General features: G+C 42.6%; 2 protein-coding genes across 4 annotated transcripts; one reads left to right on the top strand and one right to left on the bottom strand.

Annotated features, from left to right (window-relative positions):
* Window positions 1–1,310: 1,310 nt before the first annotated feature.
* On the bottom strand, window positions 1,311–4,336 carry LOC119219413 (relaxin-3 receptor 1-like). Of its 2 annotated transcripts, none has more exons than XM_037474609.2 (2): window positions 3,628–4,336; window positions 1,311–3,004 (listed from the first exon to the last, which is right to left on the bottom strand). In XM_037474609.2, the coding sequence occupies exon 2, from the start codon at window positions 2,875–2,877 to the stop codon at window positions 1,681–1,683; it is 1,197 nt and encodes a 398-aa protein (XP_037330506.1). In that variant the 5' UTR covers window positions 2,878–3,004; window positions 3,628–4,336; the 3' UTR covers window positions 1,311–1,680. The 2 variants fall into 2 exon arrangements, with proteins under 2 accessions (XP_037330506.1, XP_037330507.1); XM_037474610.2 differs by having other exon boundaries at window positions 1,311–3,000.
* Window positions 4,337–5,988: 1,652 nt separating this feature from the next.
* LOC119219668 (zinc finger protein 516-like) lies at window positions 5,989–21,955 on the top strand. Of its 2 annotated transcripts, none has more exons than XM_062558501.1 (5): window positions 5,989–6,534; window positions 15,136–16,656; window positions 17,529–18,812; window positions 18,974–19,038; window positions 20,335–21,955. In XM_062558501.1, exons 2-5 carry the CDS (start codon window positions 15,327–15,329, stop codon window positions 20,383–20,385), a joined length of 2,730 nt encoding a protein of 909 aa, XP_062414485.1. In that variant the 5' UTR covers window positions 5,989–6,534; window positions 15,136–15,326; the 3' UTR covers window positions 20,386–21,955. The 2 variants fall into 2 exon arrangements, with proteins under 2 accessions (XP_062414485.1, XP_037330894.2); XM_037474997.2 differs by lacking the exon at window positions 5,989–6,534 and adding an exon at window positions 6,719–6,878.
* The last annotated feature ends 1,651 nt before the right edge of the window (window positions 21,956–23,606 follow it).

Here is a 23,606-nt window from a genome sequence, read left to right as displayed (position 1 = left end):
TTATGCACACCTGAATTTAATTGCAGGGTGAGATTAATTGTGTTCCTGATATTCATCAGGCTCGAGAACTGAGATGTTGCTAGCAAGAACTTTTGATATCTTCATTTCCAAATGCACAAAAATATTGAAACACGATCTTTTGCAATTGGCCACTTTTTTTTTTAAAGTACCAAGCCAACAACAGTCCTTTTTTTTTGGTCGGTTCCTGGTGGACATCTTATCAACTGTTTAATTTACACCTTCTCTTTTTTATTGTTACATAAAAGGGGGAGTTTCGCCCAAATGAAAAACATGACATGATCCAGCATTAAGCTTAGTGATGATTATTATGAAGTTACTGGTGAATAAGTGCTTTATGTTTACATAATGAGATTTTAGAACGTGTATGAAACTTAGTTGACCCAGTGGAGATGTAACCTCCGCTTTGCTGCAGCTAAAGCAGGACCTAATAAATTATATATATCTTGTTTATTTTCAATAAGGGTATTTAACTCGCATCAACACATTTAGTTTCTAAAATAGATGTATATCATAATGGAATGAAATAGGTATTTTTCTCGGCAGCTATTACTCTGCACAATTAATCTACTGTGTCACAAATATATAGTTGGTGAGATTTCTGACTTGAATTGGGCCTGTTGGATGTATGAATACCTTAATTTACTTGACATTTCTTTGAAATAAGCCATGTCCCATAGATAAGCCATACCCTCCAGTCCCCTAATGTTGTATGGTGAATGTTTAATGTTGGTGGTTTTATTTATAATGGTAGTTATGTAGGTATGATTGCGCTTGTAATTATTATTAGTGTAAGTACACTTGATATTATTTGTTTTGTGTGAACTAAGGGAATGTATTCATTTTTCAGTTGATTTTTCTGAGGTATTTAAATAAACTTATAAATCCCAAAATGAAAATCTTTTTCCATGTAGCAACTTAGAAACTTAGAAATGGTACATTTACAAGCATTAATTACATTACTTGAGGGAACAAAGTACATTAACTTCATGAGATGCTGTAAAGCATCTCATCAAGACTTTAGGACAAACTATGATTCGACATTTGACAAAAAAATAAGATAAGAATCCGGTTCAATCAAATTAAATAGCTGCAACGAAGCACCAGAAATACAAAGCTTCAACATTGTAGCTAAGAAAAATAGCAATGTAGTCACGACAAGCCCTTGAAAAGGCTAAAAATACATTAACACAAATGCACGCCCACACATGTAGACAGATTGTATAAGCTTTACTGTACACTTCGGCGCATTTTGGTGACATGCAAAAACACAGAAGTGCACAACGTGCCGGTCAAAACTATTTTATTTATCAATTTTGATTTCAATAGATGACACAAATGTGTTGATATTACACGAATACATGTTTTTGCCATAACACAACACTAGCAAGAAGTTGACAAGAACACCTCAATAAATTTGTACTGAATTAGAGCATACATTTTCCCAAGTTGAAACTTGTATTACGCCTCCACTGTATGAGACACGTGTTGTGCAGCCCATTCATAAAGAAAAAGCTGTATGTCACGTTTAAGATCCAGCTTATTCACAAAATAACAGAATTACAACTAAAACAAACTCTTAGAAATAGAAATAACTACACCATTCTTGTTAAATCAAAAACAACGTACATTTGCAAAGAATGTTGTCGTTGCGTTGGGGTTTCACACGGTCGGGATCGCTGTCAGGGGTACGTATCTCCTCGTGTCGGTTTGGATGGTCTCGCTGTAGATGTGATTGAGTGGAATGGCCAGGTGCCCGGTTTGTCCGGACCCCTCCTCAGAAGCCACGCCATAGGGCATCTTCGACATGATCGCCAGGCTCAGCTTGAAGAGCACGTTGTGGAGAGCCACGCGGTACTCTTTCCTCACCAGGCAGTAGATGACGGGATTGAAGCAGCTGCTGGTGAAAGCTAAACAGTTGGCCAGGGGGAAAAAGTACGTTTGAGCCAAGTAGTACGAGGCGCTGTAATCGACGATGTCGAGCTGGATCAGGGCGCTCCAAAGGGTCAGGACGTTGTAGGGGAACCAGCACGCGCAGAACGAGAGCACCACCACCGCCACGGACTTGGAGATGTCGGCCCTCCGCAGAGAGTTGCCGCCCCGCAGCGTGTGCCGGCAGAGGAAGCGCAGCAGCAGCAGGTAGGAGAGGATGATGATGGCGTACGGCAGCAGGAATCCCAGGACCACTCGCAGGAGCTGGTTCACCCCGAGCCAGGCCGTGCCGTCCGGGAAGCGGAGCAGGCACGCCGTGTCGTTGCCGCTGCCCACGTGGCTCAGGTCGGCGAACACGGCCCGGGGTGCCGCTGCGACGAGGGCCAAAGCCCAGATGAAAGCCGTGGCCACCGGAGAAGTGCAGGATCTGCTGCACTGGGAGGCGTCGGGTTGGAGAGCAGTGGCCACGTAGCAGTACCGGGTTAAACTCATAGCCGTCAGGAAAAAGCAGCTGGCAAAGACGTTGAGACCAGTGAGCAAGGACACGGCCTTGCACGTCGCCGAGCCAAAGGGCCAGCTGTAGTCCATCGCAATGTCCACGGCCCAAAAGGGCAAGACCAGGGAGAACACCAAGTGGGAAAAAGCCAAGTTGAACACAAAGAAGTTGATGGTGCCCGTGGCGATGGTGTGAGTCGAATACAGTAGGAACATCACCAGCAGGTTGCCCACCACCCCGCCTGTCGCCACGACAACGTACACCACAGGGATGACTATTCCTAGCCAGAGGGATCCGTCGTCACCGAGAATCTCCAGGCCCAGGCTCGTGTTGTGGAGAATCAGATGGGAGTTGTTACAGAGCAGGCTGCCCCTGCAGCCATTCAGGATGCTGAGGAAGCGCTCGAGTCTCTTTAAGTCAGTGTTGGACATATTGCAAAGGGGGAAGGCAATCTCGTTGAGGGTCAAGGGTGTCCGGGTATTATTTGCGATGTTTTTCTTCCTTGTGCCGGCACCAAAAGAGTAAGTTGGTGTTGTCTGTTAGACGAGAGACATCTATCTCTCAAGGAAAGAGGAAATGATTATTACCTAATAGGCGCTGCGGTTTATGAGTAAATAAGTACATTAGCCTTGGCAGATAAACAAATTACACTTAAGTGTTACCCACAGAGTTTTATAATTCAATTTGGATCAACATAAATACAATTATAAAGTGATTAAATTCATTTCTCCCTTTAACGTGAAAAAACATGTTATGGACTGTTTTCATTCTGCAACAGCAGCTAGATATTAAAAACCATACCAATATTTAACAAATAAACGTGTAATTCCACTCAAACGTTTAAAGCAACTGAATAATTCTCTCACATAATTGTCGGTACGTTTTAATCTAATGTTGTCTTTAGAGTTAACAAGGTCAAAGCTAAGAATACATTTTAAAGCTAGATGGGCTATGTTTCTCTAAAGGACTATGATAATTAAAGTTTCTATTTATAAAACTTAATTGTAATTGATAAAAGGTTATAAACAACCAAATCTAAAGTTTTTAAAGTCATATAGAAATAGCAGACAGGTTTCTTTTTGCGTCAGATATAAAACAATTAAGTAAATATATTGCAAATGTGCCTGTTGTAACTAAAATCAACCACAGTATTTTAAGCTATATAGAAAAATGAATCTTACCTGGATATAATAAAAGAGGGAAACTGTCAGGTTGCAACCATTTGTCGCGTCGTAGTCACCAGCTCTGCTGCACAGCATCAGATTATCTCCAAGCAAGACCGCAACAACATTGTACATCAACACCGCCCTGAAATTCCTGCTCCACCCCATCAGATTTTCCTCCCTGCTTTTTCAGATTGGAATTGGTCTGCACTGGAAAAAACACAAAACAACAAAGAGCAAAATACCAAGAAGAGAAAGAACTGCTGTCTCGGTCTTGACTCCAGACAAAGACATTTTTGGGGGGATTCCTTGATTGTGAATTTCTTTTGCACATTTCATCACATTGTGATCAAAGTTGTTGGATTAAGAGATGCATACGTTTTTATGCAACTGAATTAGACATCTTTATATTCCAGGTATCCTAACAATAACTGCTATGTGGTTTTTGGTAATACACTTTAACATTGAATTTGAAAAGTGCTATATGACAAAATAAATAAAAGGTCAGTTGGGTCGATCTTTGTTGAATTGCTTAATTCTGCTATTCAACTGAAAATCAGATTGTCTTTATTTAACCAGTCTAAAGGGTATAGCAAGAACAAATTGTTTAGTCTTCACCAAAATATCAAATCAACATCAGGACTTTTTTTCAGGAAAGGCCAATGAATGGCATTAGCACAATTTCAACATTTACACATCTTACTATTCTTTGCATTAATAGAATAGAGCACATGCTACACTTTATTATCCAGAATAAACACTTCACATTAAAGAGTTAATTAGGATTTCTAAGTCTTTGCACAATTAGGCCGCATGATAACAATGTGGTAAACATGTTTATGGAAATGTTGAAGGCACTTGGACCTCAATTATTTGTTAAAAAACAAGATTTTAAAAGAAAGAATCCATCAAAGCCAATTTGTTCTTTTCTATTTATATCTGGGGCGTTTCTTCAAGATTAGATTGAGCTGCAGAGATGAGTCTTAATTATACTTCGTTGATAGGGGAAAGAACATCAGCTGTAAATTACTAAATGAAATTAGATTGGAATAGGCGGAAGAGTGGGGAAGTTGATTAATGCTCGTCTGTCAAAACTGAACCATTTTCTTGACCTAGCTGAACAAACCATGCAACCATGCAGGTTTTCATGTTTTCATTGGCAACATTGTGCCAAAAGCCCACCTTAACATTTTCAGCTTTATTTATGTCCTTGTTGCATCTACGGTCTGGCAGATCATTGCCACACATGAACACACACTCTTATTCTCCAACTATAGGCCATTGGTACAAAAACTTGGATGTGATCTTTTAGCACCCAACTTCAAGCACTGACACAGAACACAGATGCCAGGATATGACAGCTTTTAACAAAAACTTCCTACCAACATCTCAAACTCATTAAATATTTTGAAATATTTCTTCAACAACCAACAAACAAGTGTTAAATGACAACTTGTAGTTACAAACATTGGATTTTTCTTTCTTCATCTGGTTTGATAAGAGGATGAACCCTCCCACCCTCAATTATAGAACTGAGGGTGGGAGGGTTCACATATGTGTGGACACCACACATTCACCTCTAAAAACTAATTGAAAATGTCAAATAAAGACAAATATAAGATGCGATTAAAACTAGTTATTTGGTCTTTTGGATTCATTCAAAAACAAGCTAGTCAGATGTATCTCCCCTGGTTCCACCCTTATAAAGGGCCTCATGCTGCTTTACTGAGCACACTGCCTCGGGAATAAAGGAGATCTGAGGGCTTTGTCGCCACCCATTGTAAAGATAATAATACAACACGTCCCGGTGTCCGCGGGCTTTGTAGAGAAGAGCGCCCTCTGGTGACAATGTTCTGACACAGCAACACGCAGCCTGGGTCCATTTCCTTGGGACAAGTTCTTCAGTGAAGAAAAAGACACCGAGCCTCCGTTTGTAGACTACATCAATACGTGTGAATGACGTCTGAAGTCTAAAGCAGTCCGTATGTATAATACACACCGTCAAGGTAAAAAAAACACCACTTTTCCAAAACAGATATTTTTGTGGAAACTTCAGCAATGCTATATCGCCTACTGCACTGCATCTGAATCCATTTGATGTGTGATCCATTTTACAGCGCATGGTGAAGCGTCAAATTCATATTATTCATCTTAATTTTAATTTGAATCAGCGAAGTTGATAACAATTGTAATAAATAAAAAAATCAATAGTGGCTTTCCAGAATGTGGTAAAGTAAAAGTTTGAAGCCCACCTCATAATAGTACAACGAGGTAAATGTAACGTTCGGTCTACTCATACACATCCCATCACTGCTTATCTCACCATTAAACAATTGGCGTGTTGTGACTAAAACCAATTCTTGTTACCGATGCCATTTGTTTGTTTTTGTTGGACTCAAGTTCGTCTCCCAGCTGGTGGCAGTAAGGAACCCACCGTGTCCGACCACATCCACCTGACGTGATATCATTGCGGGTAACGTCGTGGTCTGTGAGCAGTCTGAGGACGATCTTCGGTTAGTGAGATAAAGGTCAGCTCGCGACGCGCAGGCGGCGGACGGGGGGCGCGAGCCGCGCGCGCACGCACGCACGCAAAGATCAGCCGCCTCGTGGCTTTTCTTCCTTTTTTTGTAACGTTAATAACGTAACCAATAACAACCGCTGCTGCCGCTGCGCAGGAGGAGGAGGAGGAGGAGGAGGACCGCGCTGCCCTCCAGGTGCTCCGCTGTGATTGAAAGACGAAGTTCTACCGCTACGGAGGAGAGAGAACCCCGCACCGAGGACGGGTGGCCGTGCGTGACGTGTTGAAGCGTTAATCCATTAAACGCAGCTCGCCATCGTTTCTTTTGTTATTATTATTTTTAAATCACTAATGGGATTCCTTGAGGAGCGACCTGCCGCCCATTAACCCCCCTCACCCCCCCCAAGGTAAGAAGCTAAACCCCGGTGAACTAACACAAGACGGTGCGGCGGGATGCTGTGAGTCTCAGGCCGGTCGTACAAGTGTGTCCGCTCGGCTTTTTGGTGGAGTTTGTGTGTGTGTGTGTGCGCGCGCGTTGAGGGGGAGGTGAGGGGGGGGGGCAAAGTTAACTAGGCTACAACAACCCGTCTGTCGGCGAGTCGGGATCGCGGTTGTGTTGAACCACTCGGGACACAAGTGTCCTCCGGATCTCGTGTCCACCGGCGGGACCTTGCGTGCGTTTCCTGCGGGCCCGGCGCAGCTGGGAGGCGGCCATCGGCGGACATTGTCAACGCGCAGCGCCCAACTTGTGGTAAGTGAGTGCAAACCAACGGGACAGACAACAAGGCTGCCATTGTACCAGATCAGCGGCGGATTAACGGAATTCCTTTTCTCTGCACTGTCTCAATGGCCTCCAGTCTCCCTCTCCCCCTGCCCTCCCCCCCTCTCTCTCCCTCCCTCTCTCCCCCTCTCCTCTGCCTGCCTGCATGGGTACAACATCTTGATTTGTAGCTTCTTCCCCCTCTGGTGCTCCTTACACGCGGCACACTGAGACGCCACACAGCCGGCAGGCCAGAGATGTTCCCACGGGGAGCCGTGGTGAAACATGTGGATGGGATGGAGCGGACCAGATTGTGTAGTTTTTGGCTATTAGGGGTTGTGTGATTGGTATGTGGCAGGGCTGCATCTGACAGCTATTTTTGTAGTTGATACGTCATTCAATAGTTTTTTGATTTTTTTTTAATTATGCAGAATACCTGCTGCATATCTCACATCTCTAAACTGCTTGCTTTGTCTGACCAACATTCATTTACAATGGCACAACGCACAAAAGATGTTTGGCGTGTTTAGACAATAACTGAAAACGTTAACCAATTAAGTACATTTCTGTTCCTGTCAATCGTTAAATTAATATTTAATTCCTTGTAAACATGTAGCATTGCAAGCAGGCGTTGACACAGGCCTTTGAAACCTGGGAGGAGTATCACAGGAGACGTGTTAGTGTCGAAGGATAAATCGCTGTAGAAAGCCTAATTACGTCCCCCAGGACATCAGACACGATAGACGTTACATCGCCATGATGTTAATGTACCGGAGAATAAACAAACCCAGATTATTCCATTTCTTACTCATCCACCCCTCCTTCTATACACTTGCACATCATGCACAACATGCACCAGCCCTCCCCCCGTGTATGTGGCCAACCAACATGTGGGGACGTAATCCCTGCTATTAGGGTAATCTCCTCAGCATGACGATCAATAGGGGATGGTGTGCGACGACTACTAGACAAGAGTAACAGGGGGACAAAATTTGTGCTGAAGAAAAAAATGATTTAATCATCTAGATTAGGTCAGGAGGCTGAGGTCTGGACAGGGGCTTGTTGCTGAAAGGGGGGAGGGGTGCAGACAGGAAGATGTCAGCAGTAAGGCCATCTCCACTTTGGGAAGCTCCCTCGTGTGACAATGGGTTTAGACGTTTGGTTTTCCTTAATCTGGGGTGAATGAACAACAAAAACTCAGCTTCAAATGGACAGGGCCAAACCACATTAGTATCAAGGTGATGAGGAAAAATATTCTGGAATAAATCGTAACCACAATTTTTTTGCGGGAAATCACAAAAAACAAAAGCAGCATTCAATAACACAAAAAAATCATCCACAAAAATAGCCAGAAGAACCTGTGGAGATGTTCCATCACATGACAAGCCATGAAGAAATGGGTGTTCTAAACAGGTCAAAGTCATTATGCTGTTGTTTTTAAATGCATTGTCAACACACAGCATGTGTCCATGGCTCACATCCAAATGATCTTATGTACAAACTCAATTCCTCTTCAAAAGCTACAGGATCTCATCAAATGACTTGCTGACAATATTTTAAGACCAAAAAAAAAAAATCCCGCCATAATTATTAAGTACTAAACTGTTGTTATTACACGTACAGTATGAGCAGGTTAACAAATGATATGCTTATATACTGAACACACTGAAAGACAATGGTTCAAACAGTAAGAATTCTGAAAAATATGTGAATCTGCTTTTATACATTTTGTGGATATACGCGCACAGTGTGCATCTCCTTCTGATTCCTTCTGCTACAACTGGACATCAGAGCCCACAGATGGGCCACGTTGCTGTTTAAGATACCAGGACCAAAAAATGTAAAGTGACTACACATATTTGTAAACAAAACCCAACTGAAAAAAAAGATCTTTTTGAAACTAAGAAAAATTGGATTTACCTAGTTGTTGCACCGGAAATGTATTTGATTTAATTATATTTGAAACGGACAGTATGTGGGCAAAACTTCAGTGGTTTCTGGACTCCTGTTCTAATGTATAAACACGAGCAACTGGGAAGTTTGAAAGGCATTTTTTACCTCATTCTGACATTTGAGCATTTTTATTATTCGAGAATTTTGCAAAATCAATTTGTAATTCTCGTCTGTAGGATCCGTGTCAATGTCCCTGCCATTTGCAGATTAAAATAAGTGTTTTTTCCGGAAGGTTATTGCAGTCTAGAGAAGGTCCTGACCTAACCCAGTGCAGCATTCCTCTTGGGTCACTATAAGCAACCTTACTTTGCAAACATCTCACCCACCAAAACAAAATATTGTTGCAAGAAAGAACCGAGTGAGTTTTGTGATGAAACGGAAGAAAACAACCTGCCCAGTAACGTCTAGGAAGTGGAGTGCAAACACTGGCAAAACGTCCAGATGGAGGATGGGAGGGATGAGTAAGGCGTTCACAGATCCCCGTTGAGGCAGAGGGAGAGGAGACTGGATGGGTCGGAGGGAGTCGGGTTACTTATCGGCCCTTTCTACTCCAAAGAAGCCGTGGTGTAAAAGATGCAACGCTCCCTGTGGGAAACCTAATCCAGGCCTCGGCGCCAGCTGTCATTCTTTGGCTCCAGGGTAAAATCGCAGGTATCGCCTTACTCTTCAATCCTTACCTTAATCATAGCGGCAAATAGGAAATGACACACTATGTTCTGTACTAGAATGCCACATCTGCTTTGTAATGGGATACTTCACATATTGCAAACGCACAAACCCTTAGGCAACGTGAATTTTCCAAACTCTCTTTTACAAAAGTGTTTATTTTACTGTCGATTTTTATTTTGAAAAAACAATTGTACATACATATTAATCAGAGATTAGTTGATGAAAATTTGTATTAAATTAAGCAAAAAGTAACTCTTCAGTTCCTCTAAATGCTTAAATGTGAATGTGTTGTCCTACTTGTCTGATGGTAAACTGAATACCTTTGGTTGCTGAACATCTAATGGGACAAAACAAAAAGCTATTTATCTGTCAAATTGGGGCCCTCCATAACAAAAGATTGAAAAATCAGCATATTAATGAGTGACTACTGCAGCTCTATGATCACACAGACCTAATAGATAGAAATGTGTCTAAATGAATCACGGTTTTCACTTTGGAGATCCACAGAGGATAAATCAAGTGTCTTCTTTTCCAGGTCAAATTAAGAGCAAGATATTTTCTTCTAAATCTAATCTGATTTTAATCAACCAACATGTTGGGGGTGTATTTTGAAGTTTGAATTTTTCTGTGGCCTCAAGCGTTGGAGGACACTGTACCGCGACGGCCTGTTTATTTAATCCGTCTTAATCTGTTACGTTTTCTTTTGCATTGGCAGCTTAATCTTTACATATGTAAGACCGCAATGAGTGGCTCTGTGAACGGTTGCACCTGACTGACGTAGTGGGTGGAAGGATGACGGGCAAAAGTGACCAAGTGCAAGACGGGGAGCAGAGCGATAGATGGAGAGACATAGAGGGAGACTGTCAGAGCGAGTCTGAGCTGACCTTGCCATGATAATCTAATCCCTGTCGAGAGTGCTTTTTTTAGAGAGCAAGTTAATGCCGGCAGATTATACTCCAGTGTCTCCCACACTGGCCAATCCACACCGAAAAGAGGGTAGGTCCACCGTGGATTCTCAGACCCACCACAGCACATCAATTAATGTCAATAATAGTCATTTGAAAATGTCCCCAGAGATCACATCTCTTCACCGTGGCCTCGTTTTTTTGTCTTTTGTTCAGTTGCATTGTTTTTAATGGATGTGGGCTCGCAAGAGACATTGTTTTTTAGTTTTTCTAAAGCAAGTGTTCATATTCCACTGAAACAACAGCTAAAAAGCCCCGCCACGGTTTGTCTCTCCTCTTTGTCGGGGGTCCGATCTAAAGCACTAAAGGGCATCCACGATAAAAGGCCACTCATTGAGCAGCTCATCTCTCGCCATAAAGAGTAATCCCTGTATACGTTGTGTAACAGAGTGCGGAGTTGGACAAGGTGGGGGATGGGCTCGATTGGGCGCAACTTTGTCCGTGCTCGTGTGCCGTCGAGCTCATGGCTTTCTAATCTCGTAGGTACATCAGGCTGTTTGCCCACATCGCCGCGCTGCACGACCCGTCTTTGTCACACAATTGCCTCGCTCCAGGAACGCCGTCGTTCTTGAATGCAAGTCATGCCGAGGCCGAGGCACGTGTCAAATCACATTGTGCTCAGCATAATGTCCACATCTATAGAATCAAATCGATCTTTAATCCTGCACTTTAGATCCTGTGGTCGCATTTATGTTGTGGAGGACCATGTAGCTTTGGCAGTGGGATTCGGAAGGAGTCATTTGGAGTTATGAGTCCTTTTTATGAACTTGGAACGGAAGCTTATTTGTCTCACAGACCTGAATGTTGAGCATTAAACACGTCATCTTATGCAAGCACCTGGGAGTGTGTTTTGACTCCCCTGCATCTGGAAGGAGTCGTCTTTAACCGCATCAGCACAGATTACATTTTCTGCATACTTGCCCCGGAACAGATTTAGCCACAGAACAACCAGAACAATTTGTGTCCTTTGCTGGAGTTGTTCATTATGGTTATTCCATTAGAACGACTTGTTCCAGCATGGCTTAATAAAGAATTTATGCCCATTTTCAAATATTACTTAGTTGTTTCTGGTTCTTCCGGGACGAGCTGCTAGAGGTCACCATTTTACACATTACATATAAAACATTAAACATTTACATAAAAAGCCATTTACCTTTAAATGGTATGTAGTAGACCTCTATTTTACACAACGTACGCTTATTCCCCCCACGTTGGATAATAAACCTCTAATCGGGGAGTGGATACTGCGATGTGCACAGTTTCTATGCACATATGAAACGAACACAAAAAGTAGAGACTTCAGTCTGCAGTTCATTTGTTTTCCAGAGACTCAAAGCCTCCAGGAACCTGATATATTCAATTGCGGATCATGTTTTTTATTTTTCATATTAACACTGTCCACAGCAGACAGGTCTTGGGTTTTTAGTTAAGCTCATGTCAAATGTTAAAGATAAAACAAAAAATATCTCAAATATCTCAATTTAGTTCCATGCCTTGGTTGTGAATCAGACAGGATTACTGGACACAAAACGGTAGATGGGAGCGGAGGCTTAGTGAGTGACTATGGCTTTGAACACTAGCATAAGGACGGTCACATGCTATCTCCAGTCAGGGGTATGTTGGCACGGGCTTGTTGCTGGTTGTTGAGAATATTTGGATGACTAAAGCACACACACACACACACACACACACACACACACACACACGCAGACACGCACACACACACACACACACACACACACACACACAGACACACACTTGGGCAGGCACATATCCTTGCACAGTTATGGGGTTTAAATGCAACTGCTTCTGAAGTAGCATTCTGTGGACAGGTGTTCATGTAAATGGACATTTTTTGCTATTTGAGGTATTTGGTTGTGTTGGAGGATAAAGTGTGTTGCAAAGTAAATTCAGGGGAAATTCTATTTTCAGATCCTGGCAGGAAATTACACCCACAGTTTCAGTGCAGCAACCGAGCACACAGGCAGTGCACACACACACACGACTGTGGATATTTTTGCACACACACACACACACACTAGAGACTCTCAGCATCAGTGCCCTGACCATAGGGAGTTTGTGCTGAGCTGGTTGGGACGTCAGGATGAATCAATGAGAGGACAGCTGACTGGACATGCCTATTCATCTGCCAAAGAAAAGAGAGAAAGAGGGATTCTAAAAGAAACGAGTTTGCCCTCGGAGCAACATGTTTGGCTATCTGCATTACTTAACAGATCCTCCAAAGGGCTTTTAGTAGTTAGGGGATGAAGGCAGGAAAGAGACAACTGGGGCGTTCAAATGTTTGTCCGAAATGAATTAACAAATTACTAGCTCACCACAAACCCTACACATTAGCATTTCTTTGGTGTGATTTAGCAAAAGTAGGATGCTGCAGATGAAAATGTAGCACAAACTAAGTAAGCACACAGGCTTTGATAAAGGCATAAGCTCATACTGTAGAAGCGGCTAGCTCCATACTGATGGCCCGTTTATTCCCATCTGTTGCCCTCAGCTCTCTGACTTTATCCCCATTGTGGCAACTCATTACATTCGCCTTAACCTTAACCCCTTAATTGCCACCCTCCAGTTTGCCCTGCACATCCTCCCCCTCTTGGAGACAGTGTGCCACATTACCCATACACTAATCTGATGGCGTCTGCCTACCAAACACCTGCCATATGCGGAAAAAACCCTCCTAAACCCCTCCCATATTCCAGATAGAACACCCATTTCAGCGTGAGCGGATCAGCACACATGACTGCAGGCAGACATGCAGACAGATGCAACTGTGGAACCAGATACAGATAATTAGACAACCTCGTACCTGGAAAATGATGACCAGAGTTAATGTCTCTTTTTCCAGCCTTTATGCATTATGTGCAACCCTGTTTTCCCTTACACCCAAAAAACAGACAAGACAAACTAGAGTCGCCCTTTGTCCCGCCTCGTAGCTCAGACATGTGTTGGAAGACATTGACGTGTAGGCCCTGGCCTCTTTGCTTTAACAATAACTCTCTTGACCCCCCAAAGAGGAGTGGCGGGACAGACATGAGGCGATGTGACAGTTCTGGTGCGACAAACACAATAGCAGGTTTTTTCTTTTGACTGCCTGGCTGGCTGGCTGTATGCCACTGCAACAAATAGTCAGGTTTGCTTTAGGAACATGTTCAACTACATCACACCCAGTCAGTAGCATGGATCGCCTTCAATACACAGTAAAAAAAAGGCCTGTTCTGTTCCTTGATAATTTTGTTCTGGCTTTAGATGTCTCAGAGCTGTAGCTTTATGCATCAAGTTTTCCGGCTGCAGAGGGTTTCCTTTCACATGAAGATAACGTTGCAGAGGAATGATGACACATGTGCAAGACGTGATGACTACGATGCAGCATTATTTAAACAGTAGCATTTAGAAACATATTTACCTAGTTACCGATACCCACCATTTTATTTAAACACTTCCCACAGAATTAGGTCCTGTGCTTGTACGCTAGCTTCTAAAATGAAGTTTGGTGATAATGGATTATTGATCGTGAATTAGAGTGGACTGCCCCCTCAGGGCTCATCCTTGTTGGCTAGGAATGAATGCATCTCTTCATGCTTCACCTCACACACTCAATTTAGGCATAGGAAACCAAAGACCGACACACACGCATGTTGAGACACTGACCCGCGCTCTAATGCGCACAGACAGGCGTCGTTCATCCCCAGAGGGACAAAGGTTATTTGAAAATCAGTGTGATGCAAATGGCCTCAGTGGGCTCTCTCTCTAGTTTGTTGTTTTTGCACATAAGGGAAACTACCTGATATGTAAGCAAGTCTGCCCAGTGAGCCCAGTTTGTGAATTTAATTTCTCTTTGATACAATACATACAATTCAAAGGCAAAGAAATAACTTTGAAAGTGAGATACCTATTGTGGTTCATTTAGTCAAAAATGTCACCAGTTTATCATCCACAGTCTTTCATCTAGGTAGGGGTATCATTGGAATTACTTGATTCTTGAAATCAGTCTAGCGTTCAGGGGTTATAAGACAAGCACGAAAGAAAGAAACGCACTGATAACCAATTGCATGTTTAATTTTAAATACAAGTAGTTTGTTTTCTGATTTAAAGTATGCCTTTAAACCTTTAAGAGATTGTACCTTGTTGTCGGCTGAAAGCACCACAGATATGTCACTCTTTATGATTCATCTCTAATAAATGATCTATAACTAAGTAGCCCAACAGTTTGGTGCTCTGTGCTCCAGTCCTTCCAGGTATTTCCAACTTGCAATACCTAGTGCCTCGAGGGTTGTATGCTTCAGTGTTATTTGTTGAATGTCTTTTGCAGTTTTATTGGCCTTTGTTTTTCACGGTTTAATGTGAAAATTTCCTTTTTTGTGAATGTTTATTCTTGGTTTTGATGTATTCAATGTAAAATGCTGAGTAAATCTGGATGTATGCTTAAAATAAATGCCAAACAATTACTTTTTGGGGGTAATTCATTATCACTGAAAAGCGATTAGGCCTTAGAATGCTATTATCAACTCCACTTAAGACTGATTATATTATGTAATCATTTAAGCAATACTATTTTCTCACTGACCCTTTTTGGATGTAATTTGTGAATATGATTCATAAGTGTAACAAGCCTAATTTAAAATTTATTTTGTCTTTTTCACAAGGTATTGTTGCCAAACAGTATACAACGTGAACAAGAACATCGCATCTCATCAAATGTGAGGATGGACACCAAATCCGGGAACCTTTGCAAGTTTTTGATGCGTATCCTGAGAACTCACTGACTATTGGAAGATAAACTGAACTGAGATTCATTACACTGCTGTGGTTTTTGACCAGTGCTCCAGGAAAAGTAATGGAGACAGAAGAGAGGGAGGACGAGTCACAAAACCTCACGGCAAATATAAAGACAGAGACGGTGGACGAGACCTCTGGCCACACCTGTGGGGTGTGCGGCCGCAGCTTTCCTCTTCTCAGCTCGCTGTCGCAGCACATGAGAAGACACACGCGGGAGAAGCCCTACAAGTGTCCGTACTGCGAGCACCGGACGGCCCAGAAGGGCAGTCTGAAGGCCCACATCCGGAGCCATAAACTAGGCCTGTTCAGCCACGACCTCAGTGACAAGGGAGGGGCTGGAGGTCGAGAGCAGAAAGATGACCCCGAGACACCCGACCGTCCTGAAAGTGTCAGCGCATCCGACAAAGCTCAAGATGTCAACACGAAAGTGAAGAAGAAAGCAACCAAGAAAAAGGTTAAGGGCAAAGATGCGATCGCGCTAAGCGATGGGCCCGACGATGGGTCCTGCACCTGCAGCATCTGTGGCCAGGTTTTCCCTCAGGTACTCCTCCTTAAATCCCACATGAAAAGGCACCGCAATTCACAGGATCACGGTTGCCGGATTTGTGGACGCCGTTTCCGCCAGGCGTGGTTCCTCCAAAGTCACATGCGCATTCACCGGGTCAAGGCCCAGCTGAGGGGCGGCAAAAGCAATGAGCCGCCCGCCACCATCAACGGCGTTCCCCAGGACCCGGCGTCGCTCGCAAACGAGGAGTGCCTGTTTGAGCTCTGCGCTGGCTGTGGGAACTTCTTCAATGACCGCAAGACTTTACGAACACACGAAAAGCTCCATAAACCGACCCACAGCCGCACCGCGACACCACCGGAAGGGGCCGATCCCTCCGAGCTGCACGCTGCTAAGAGGCAGTTTTTGGAAAGCCTGAGCCTCACACGTGCTGGGCCGAGGGAAATGTCGGAGGACAAGAGCGCTGGCAGGCGAATTCCGGAGCTGGACCCGATTTGTAGTTACCAGGCCTGGCAGTTGGCCACTAGGGGGCGACTAGTGGAGGCCACGGAGAAATGTCTGGGATGGGAGGAGAGGCTGGCGGATGCTGAGGTGGCGTTCGACACAGAAAAGGGCGAGTATGTACCTCTGAAGCAGGAGAAGAGGAAGCAAACAGACACCTCCGGCTCCAACATTAAGAAGATTAAAGGTGAAACGGGCCCCGAGCACTCGTCAAACGGCTTGACTCACACTAAAGGTGGAGACAAGAAGATTTCTCAGAAAGACCGGATTTTGTTAAACGGACTTGGACATGCGTTTTATGAGGCGCTGCAGACTAAGAAAGTCAAAGATGTCCACCTCACACCCAGACGGAGCAACAGCAAAGGAAGCCAAGACCAGGAGGGTAAGCATGGAAAAAAATTGAATATCGGACCCTTCCTGTTATGAAAATCGTTATATTTAATACGCAGACGTGTCACTTTATCTGGTGAAATACTTCAATTTAGATCAGATATTGGACACTGCTGTAAGGGAATCAGTGTGAAAATTGACATACTGTGGAAAAGGGAGACATCTAGTGAATTTATAACTGAATTGCAGCTATAAATGCACTTGTTTTAACTAAAATATTTTGAAAATGAAAACCAATGAAGGCTTTGTCTGTCCGGGGGGGTCAAAAGAGTTTTATTGGAAAACATTTTTAATAGCTAAAAGATACCTTTTGTTGGCTATTACTCAACGATGCGCATCAATATGAATTATATGGTATGCTGGTGGTTTTAACACTTAGAACAGCTGTTATTAGAGAGCAGAGAATTATTATATTAAAAACACACTTTTTTATTTTGGCGATTAGAAATCAGTGTCTTTCATACTAATGAAGAACACTAGCCGGTTGTGAATAACACCCGTATGCTTTTGTGGAAGGTAACACATTTAAAACCTACGCTACTGTTAAAAAAAAGGCTGAAAGACCCCATTCACCTTTGTCTAAACAATTAAATCAACACATCTTACGCTTATGTTTTAGTTACTCAAATTTATATATATAGTTCTTTGAAGTAACTAAAACAAGAGTTCGATATCTGTCGAAAGTTCATTAATATCTGTCATAACCTGCCACATGATGATATAGTGAGGTACTCATAGCAGATGTTTATTGCATTATGTAACTCTGGGTTTGCTCATGTAATCCCTGCTATTGGATAAGTTGTACACATCACTTGAATACATCGGGTACATTACTTTCATTACTTCTTCTGCTCTTACCTACAGATAAAAAAACATACTTCTGCGAGCACTGTGATTTCCACACTGTCGACGCCTCACTACTCAAGTCTCACCTTCAAAGGCAGCACCAAGACCTCTTGGGTCCCCACAGCAAACACAGCGTGGCTGTGGACAACAGCAACCAGAGTGGTTCCAAAGCCTCACGATACATGGACTACCTCAGGAACAGGAGTTTGTTGCTCAGTCAGCCATATTGGAATCCTTACACATGCACACCTGGCCCAGGGTCATCAGCATCACACATTAAGACAGAGAAGTCAAATGGTACAGAGGTCAAAGGGCAGGGACACACCACTGATGCCGGAAGTCTTCTTAATCTGTCTTCACTACCCGAAAGTGAAGGCGAGGCCTCCGTCACTGATCCAAAAAAGACAGAGGGTCTGGTAAGACATCAGTGCCCGTACTGCTCCCACACTACCAACTACCCAGAAGTGCTGTGGATCCACCAGCGAGTTGCACACAGGGTGGACAGCAGCAGCTCCATGGCACCAAAGTGGGCCCCCTGCATTAACAGCAACAAGAGTCTGAAGGCGGCTGGTAGCCAGTGGAGACGCACAGGGCCGCCACCATTCCTCGAAGGAAAGGACTGTCCGGCTCTACCTGCTCCAAGAACTCAGCGCACACAGCCTCCAGGGTTGACAACCTCCAGCAGCACCGGCACCAGCAGTAAGCACTCAGCTCCCAAGACCCAGCCAGGCGTCCCAAAGTCCAAGCCTCAGCCTAAGGACTCGCGCTCTTCGGAGGGGACACAGTCCAGCGGGAGGACGGGACCTGTGGCTCAAAAGAAGTCCGTCGAACATAACCGAGGGCAGAAGGTGGGGAGTAAAGGTTCCGGCACTCGAGGCACTTCGTCAAGCAGTTCTGTGCACAGCAAAGGCTCCTCTGGTTTCCAGCCCACAGACAGCCCCAAACACAGAAGCCACAGAGCGCCGGCGGAAGCAAACTTCCCACAGGAGGGTTTGGGTTTCATGTTGGCCAGAAATCACGGCGGAGCTTCCTCTAACGTTTCTGCAGATAGACCCCATTCCCGGAGGCAGTCGTGTGACTCATCCTCAGGTCCCAGGGGTCCTGATCTGTGGGCCGCCATGAACATGTGGGGTCACAAAGCATATGTGGAGCCAGTCCGTTTTGCTCAGGTAAAGAATGAATCAACAGGAGAGGTGCCAATGGACATTGATATTTTGAGTCTCCTGAAAAACTACAGTCCCAATGACCTGGCTGCCGTTTACCAGCACTGGGGGTTTGTTGATCCCAGGATTGATCCACAAGGTGAGGAAGAGCTTTGCTTTGTCTTTTATTTATTGCAAACAGACGTTGACGTTATGATGTTTTACACAGTCAGCAGTAGGCCTCAATTCTAAAACTTGTGGAAATCAGAATGCGAGGTGAACATGATATTTGTTTACATGCTCTTTTTATACCCGTTACAGCAATGTTGCAGTTAAATGGAAATTTTGGCAAAGAAGTCCACTCCACCACTGAAGCTTCCAAACAAGTATGTTTTTGCAGCAGTTTTGGTAGAAATTATATCTAGTCTTCAGCCTATGGAAAAGTGAAGGAACTGACTTCAGGCCCAATCATGCCATTTTTACTATTTATATTACTACACATTTGTATTTACAATTAACAAACGACTTTTGAATTGAAAATAGATCGGCCGGTTTTACTGCGTTCATAGAGTCGGCAAAAAAAATCTGAGATGCAATTTTGGATCTCATTGGATGAGAGAAAACGTCACTAATGTAACAGACCTTTATCTCCATGAAAAATATTTTTTTTATTTAATGAAGAAAATACCAGTTGGTGGAAAAAAGCTTTGAGATTTTGCCTAAAAGAATTAAAACTCCATTCATCTTCTTAAATTAATGAATTGGCAATGGTCCCTCGTGTGATGTGCAGTAAAGCGTACTCATGTGTGCGTGTTGGATTGCAGTCCATCCCATCAGTTGTTTTTTTTTGGCGTGCGTGATTGAGAACTCGTGCAACCTGGCTGTCTTTTTGGCTGACAGGGAAAAGGCAAAAACATGGTTTTCCCCCCTCAGGGTATGACTCAACCAGCATCTCCACATGGTGCGTCAGCAGCCTGTCAGTCAGGCCCACCCTGATGCTACCTACCACTGTTCTTGCCTCCTCCTCTTTCCCCTTAGAGTAAGAGGTGGGCAACTTTTTAATACACTAAAGACGGGCAATTGTGGTATCCGTAGGGGTGAGGAATTCCCAAAGAGATAAAAATAATATGGAAAACGCTGTGGCTATTACAACATAGTTGTGCTATTATAGCTTGCCAATGTGTGAAAGATGTTACATTACATTTCTTCTGTGTTTCTTTGTCTTCTTTTAATGACAAAGCCGTTTATGTGCAGCTTTACGCTCCATTAAAGATGACTTGTATGCCAATTAATATACGAGGCCTGACAACATCATACTGCCACACATTCGATTATCAGCGAAGGGTAGCTGCATTAACACACTTAACATCACAAACCTGATTATATATGTTGTATTTTATGCCTGGCATATAAAACATACCTTTAAAATATGGTCCCAATAAAATAATTCCAATTAACAATAGGTAACAATGGTTCGAATTGATTGCACCGGTTGAAAGTCATTAAGAGTTTATAAATATTTGTATTAATGAATTGGAGCATTGTTGCACTTTAGGTGTGTATAATTGTAAACATTTAAGTAGATGGTTATGCACCTCTTTAACAACAATGCGCCCATACACTATTACCTTTGTGTTGTCGGGTCTAATCTAAGTGGTGTGCCTCATATTTGTCTCCTCCAGGTCAACAGCCGCTCCACTTCCTCCTCAGGGTCACTTCATAAAGGAACGTGAAGTTACATGGTGTTGCTGTTCGCTCCCAGCCTGCATGATAGAGAACAAGGCCCACTGTCCTTTAAAAAGGAACCAGCCATAACTGCTAAGAGGATTGAGGCACTGGATAATGCAGCATATATGCAATGCAATGAGGTGGACTCTTATTTTGTATTATGGTTGTTTAATTCAAAGTGTTTTACATGTTTTTTTTGTGTTTGTAGATATGTTAGTTATCAAAACACACAGGTTCTCTGGAAATAAGTTAGAACTGTCTTGAAATTTTGTCAGGGGTGTCGTTTAAATGAAATGTGATGTTTCATTAACTATTATATTGGCTAGAGGTAGAAAGAGCCAAAAGCTGTGACCGGAGCTTCACAATTACCTCCATATACACTGTATGTTTATTTATCTTTTACAAGCAGCTTTATGGGTGTAGAATGGTATTTCTTTTGTTTTAGGGTTATTACTATATTCGATTGTCTCAACATTCAGCTTATCGTCACAGTGAGCTTTGAGTTCTAAAGTCTTTTCAGTCCTCAATCACAAGCTGTGGACTAACGTCAGTTCGAGCAACTGGAAAAATATTTCTCCCCAACACTGTAGCTGTAACACAATTGGTTTCTGGCCAACTACTGCTAAACCGTGCCATCATTTTGGTAGAACAGCACCATCGTAATCAAGGTAATCAATACCTACTCACCAACACACAGTGTTGCTGAAGGGCATCAGTGGATCTGCGGCAAGTTAACGGACTGCTCACTTCCAGTTTACTCCTCGTGAATTCTACAACCATTCTAGCTATTTAGTTCATGCTTTTTTTGACCGGTTTTGAATCCATGTAAAAAAGAGCAAGCGGGGCTGCGGACATATTAACTCAACATATGACCCCCGTGACAAATTCATAGCTACTGGCAATCTTTAGATCCAGACAATCATTTGATGTGTGAAAATACCTAAAGTGGTGGACGTCGTCGTAGCCAGTCTGTCACTCGTTAGTCTGTGAAAGGGACAAATACAGTGAAACGTGGCCGTCCTGCTTTACCATTCTACGTTTGAGATGTGAAGTGATCCTTTTTTCTTTCAGAAAGATGGCGCAAACATGCTGCTGTTGCTGTAACAATTTAATGCTGTGATTTTTAGAAGTAGAAATGTAGCCATTATGGTTTCTGCCGATGTGGCCCTGACTTCCCGCTTAGACGACTAAAGAGACTGCAAATTATCGTTTGAATTTTTGAAGTTCACCTCATTCTAAATTGTGTTTTTGTGTGTTGTATGTTTGCCGATCCGTTAGTAAGTTCAAATTTTAGTTCAAATTCAGTGTTTTGAGCTCCCATAGAGAAACAGTCTATGCACTTGACAAAAAGCCATCAACTTCTCGGGTGATCTTGAGGATACACAATTTATTGTGGGAGTACTGACTTTGATCTGTGTGACAGACAGTTTTTTGATAAATATTGTATCGGTTCATTTTATTTAAAAAGGTATTTGTTTTGTTTACTAAGGGTGTGATTTTCACTCTAAAGTACTTTGTATTTGTAGTAACAGGGAAAAAAACAACAAAAAAAGAAGGCCGGAGAGTCAGTGGCTTGAGACCGTTTGACAGGAAAATGCTTCATTTTAATGCAAACCTGAACATTTATGCAAAAGCTTAAACGTGAGCCCTCACTGGGTTATGTAAACATAGTTACCAATTATGTTGGTATAAGAATTTCTATTTTCACCAGTTCCACATTTTGTCTGACTGTTAACATATTACAAATAAAGTTGGTCAATGTAGATTGATATTTTGATCATGCGTTTGTCCTTATCGCGCAACTCTGCTTCTCAAAGTGCAGCCTTTAGTCGAATAAACATTTAGGCATTCCACATATGCGGATTTGAGTTGAAACCAGACAGCTTTTATAAAGAGGATACAAGAGGATTATTTTTTTAATATTATTATTAAGTTTTTATTTTCAGGCAATGCTTTTGAACAAATATGCTCATTTCCCCTTCAAACACAATGCTGTCTATAATGTGCCTTACGTTCAATTTGGACTTATCAATCTGTACTTCATGCGAAACAAGAACTGCACTGTATTATTTTGGTCTATAAGAGCAGTGTCATTTTATCACATCCCTTCTAACATTTAAATAATTAAATCAGAGCAAAGATAAAATGGGGCTATTTCACAAAGGCATAATTAAGAAATGCCTGCTAAAGGAAAAAGGCATTCTGAAGGAGGAGGAAGTGCCACAAGGTGAAGACCGGTGAAACTAATCCAAATATATGCACTTTTCAGAGCTTTCTGCGGCAAATCATGAGGTCAATCACAGATTTCCTGACACTAAAATGGAGAAGAGGCGCCTCGCTCAGCGTACTTAGCACCGGGTGAGCAGCAGCTAATGATAGAAGTGTACCGAGGAGCAGTTTACACGTTGCTCAGGAAATTTACCGTGAAGATTGCGACCAAAAATCTAAATATGAACTAGATCGAACAGGAGGAGACCAATGATGGGATGATGATAAATGACTGATGAACCATGTATTTTCTTTTCCTAAAAGGATAAAATACAGCATGGTCATGCACAACAACGTAGGCTGGTATAGTCATTTAAATGTGGCAACAAACTGCATTTACGGGTGATTTTTCCATTTGAACAAGGCCGTAGGACGTTTTTTTCTCTAATTCAGGGTATTCTAGAGACAACAAATCCCACCTTTTAGAGGCGACGTTCCTGTTACGGAATGAATAGTCGGTTATACTGTATATGCCAGTTATCTGTCCAGTTAAGTGGGCTTTTGCAATTTTAAAACCTCTTTTTTAAAATCATAATCTGTGCCATAGTATAGTTGTCAAACTTCTAACTTTTTAACCGTAACAATGACATGAATGAGTGATCATTATGACCACAATGTTATAATAACAGTACTGAACATAAGGGCATCCCTGCAGAATTCTAATAATTTTGGGTATCTTCACAAGAACACAGATAACTGTATAACAAAATATGAACAGATTGACTGTTAAATCAGTCAACAGATAAAGGACCAGAATGATTCAAGTCCAACTAGAGCAGGTTAGCTGTGTAACTTACTGTATGTGCCCATGCTTTTATGAAACCAATTAAAAACTAAAGTAAATAACCAGCCCTTTGAAAACAATTTTCTATTAATATAAATGTATTAAATGGCCTCGATACTCGTGTCATTGGAAGAAGAGCTTTTCATTTCTGGTGTTTTTGTTTAATATCCATGC

Source organism: Pungitius pungitius, chromosome 17, assembly GCF_949316345.1.
Source record: "Pungitius pungitius chromosome 17, fPunPun2.1, whole genome shotgun sequence".
Lineage (NCBI taxonomy): Eukaryota > Metazoa > Chordata > Actinopteri > Perciformes > Gasterosteidae > Pungitius > Pungitius pungitius.
This window is presented reverse-complemented; position numbering and strand designations above follow the sequence as displayed.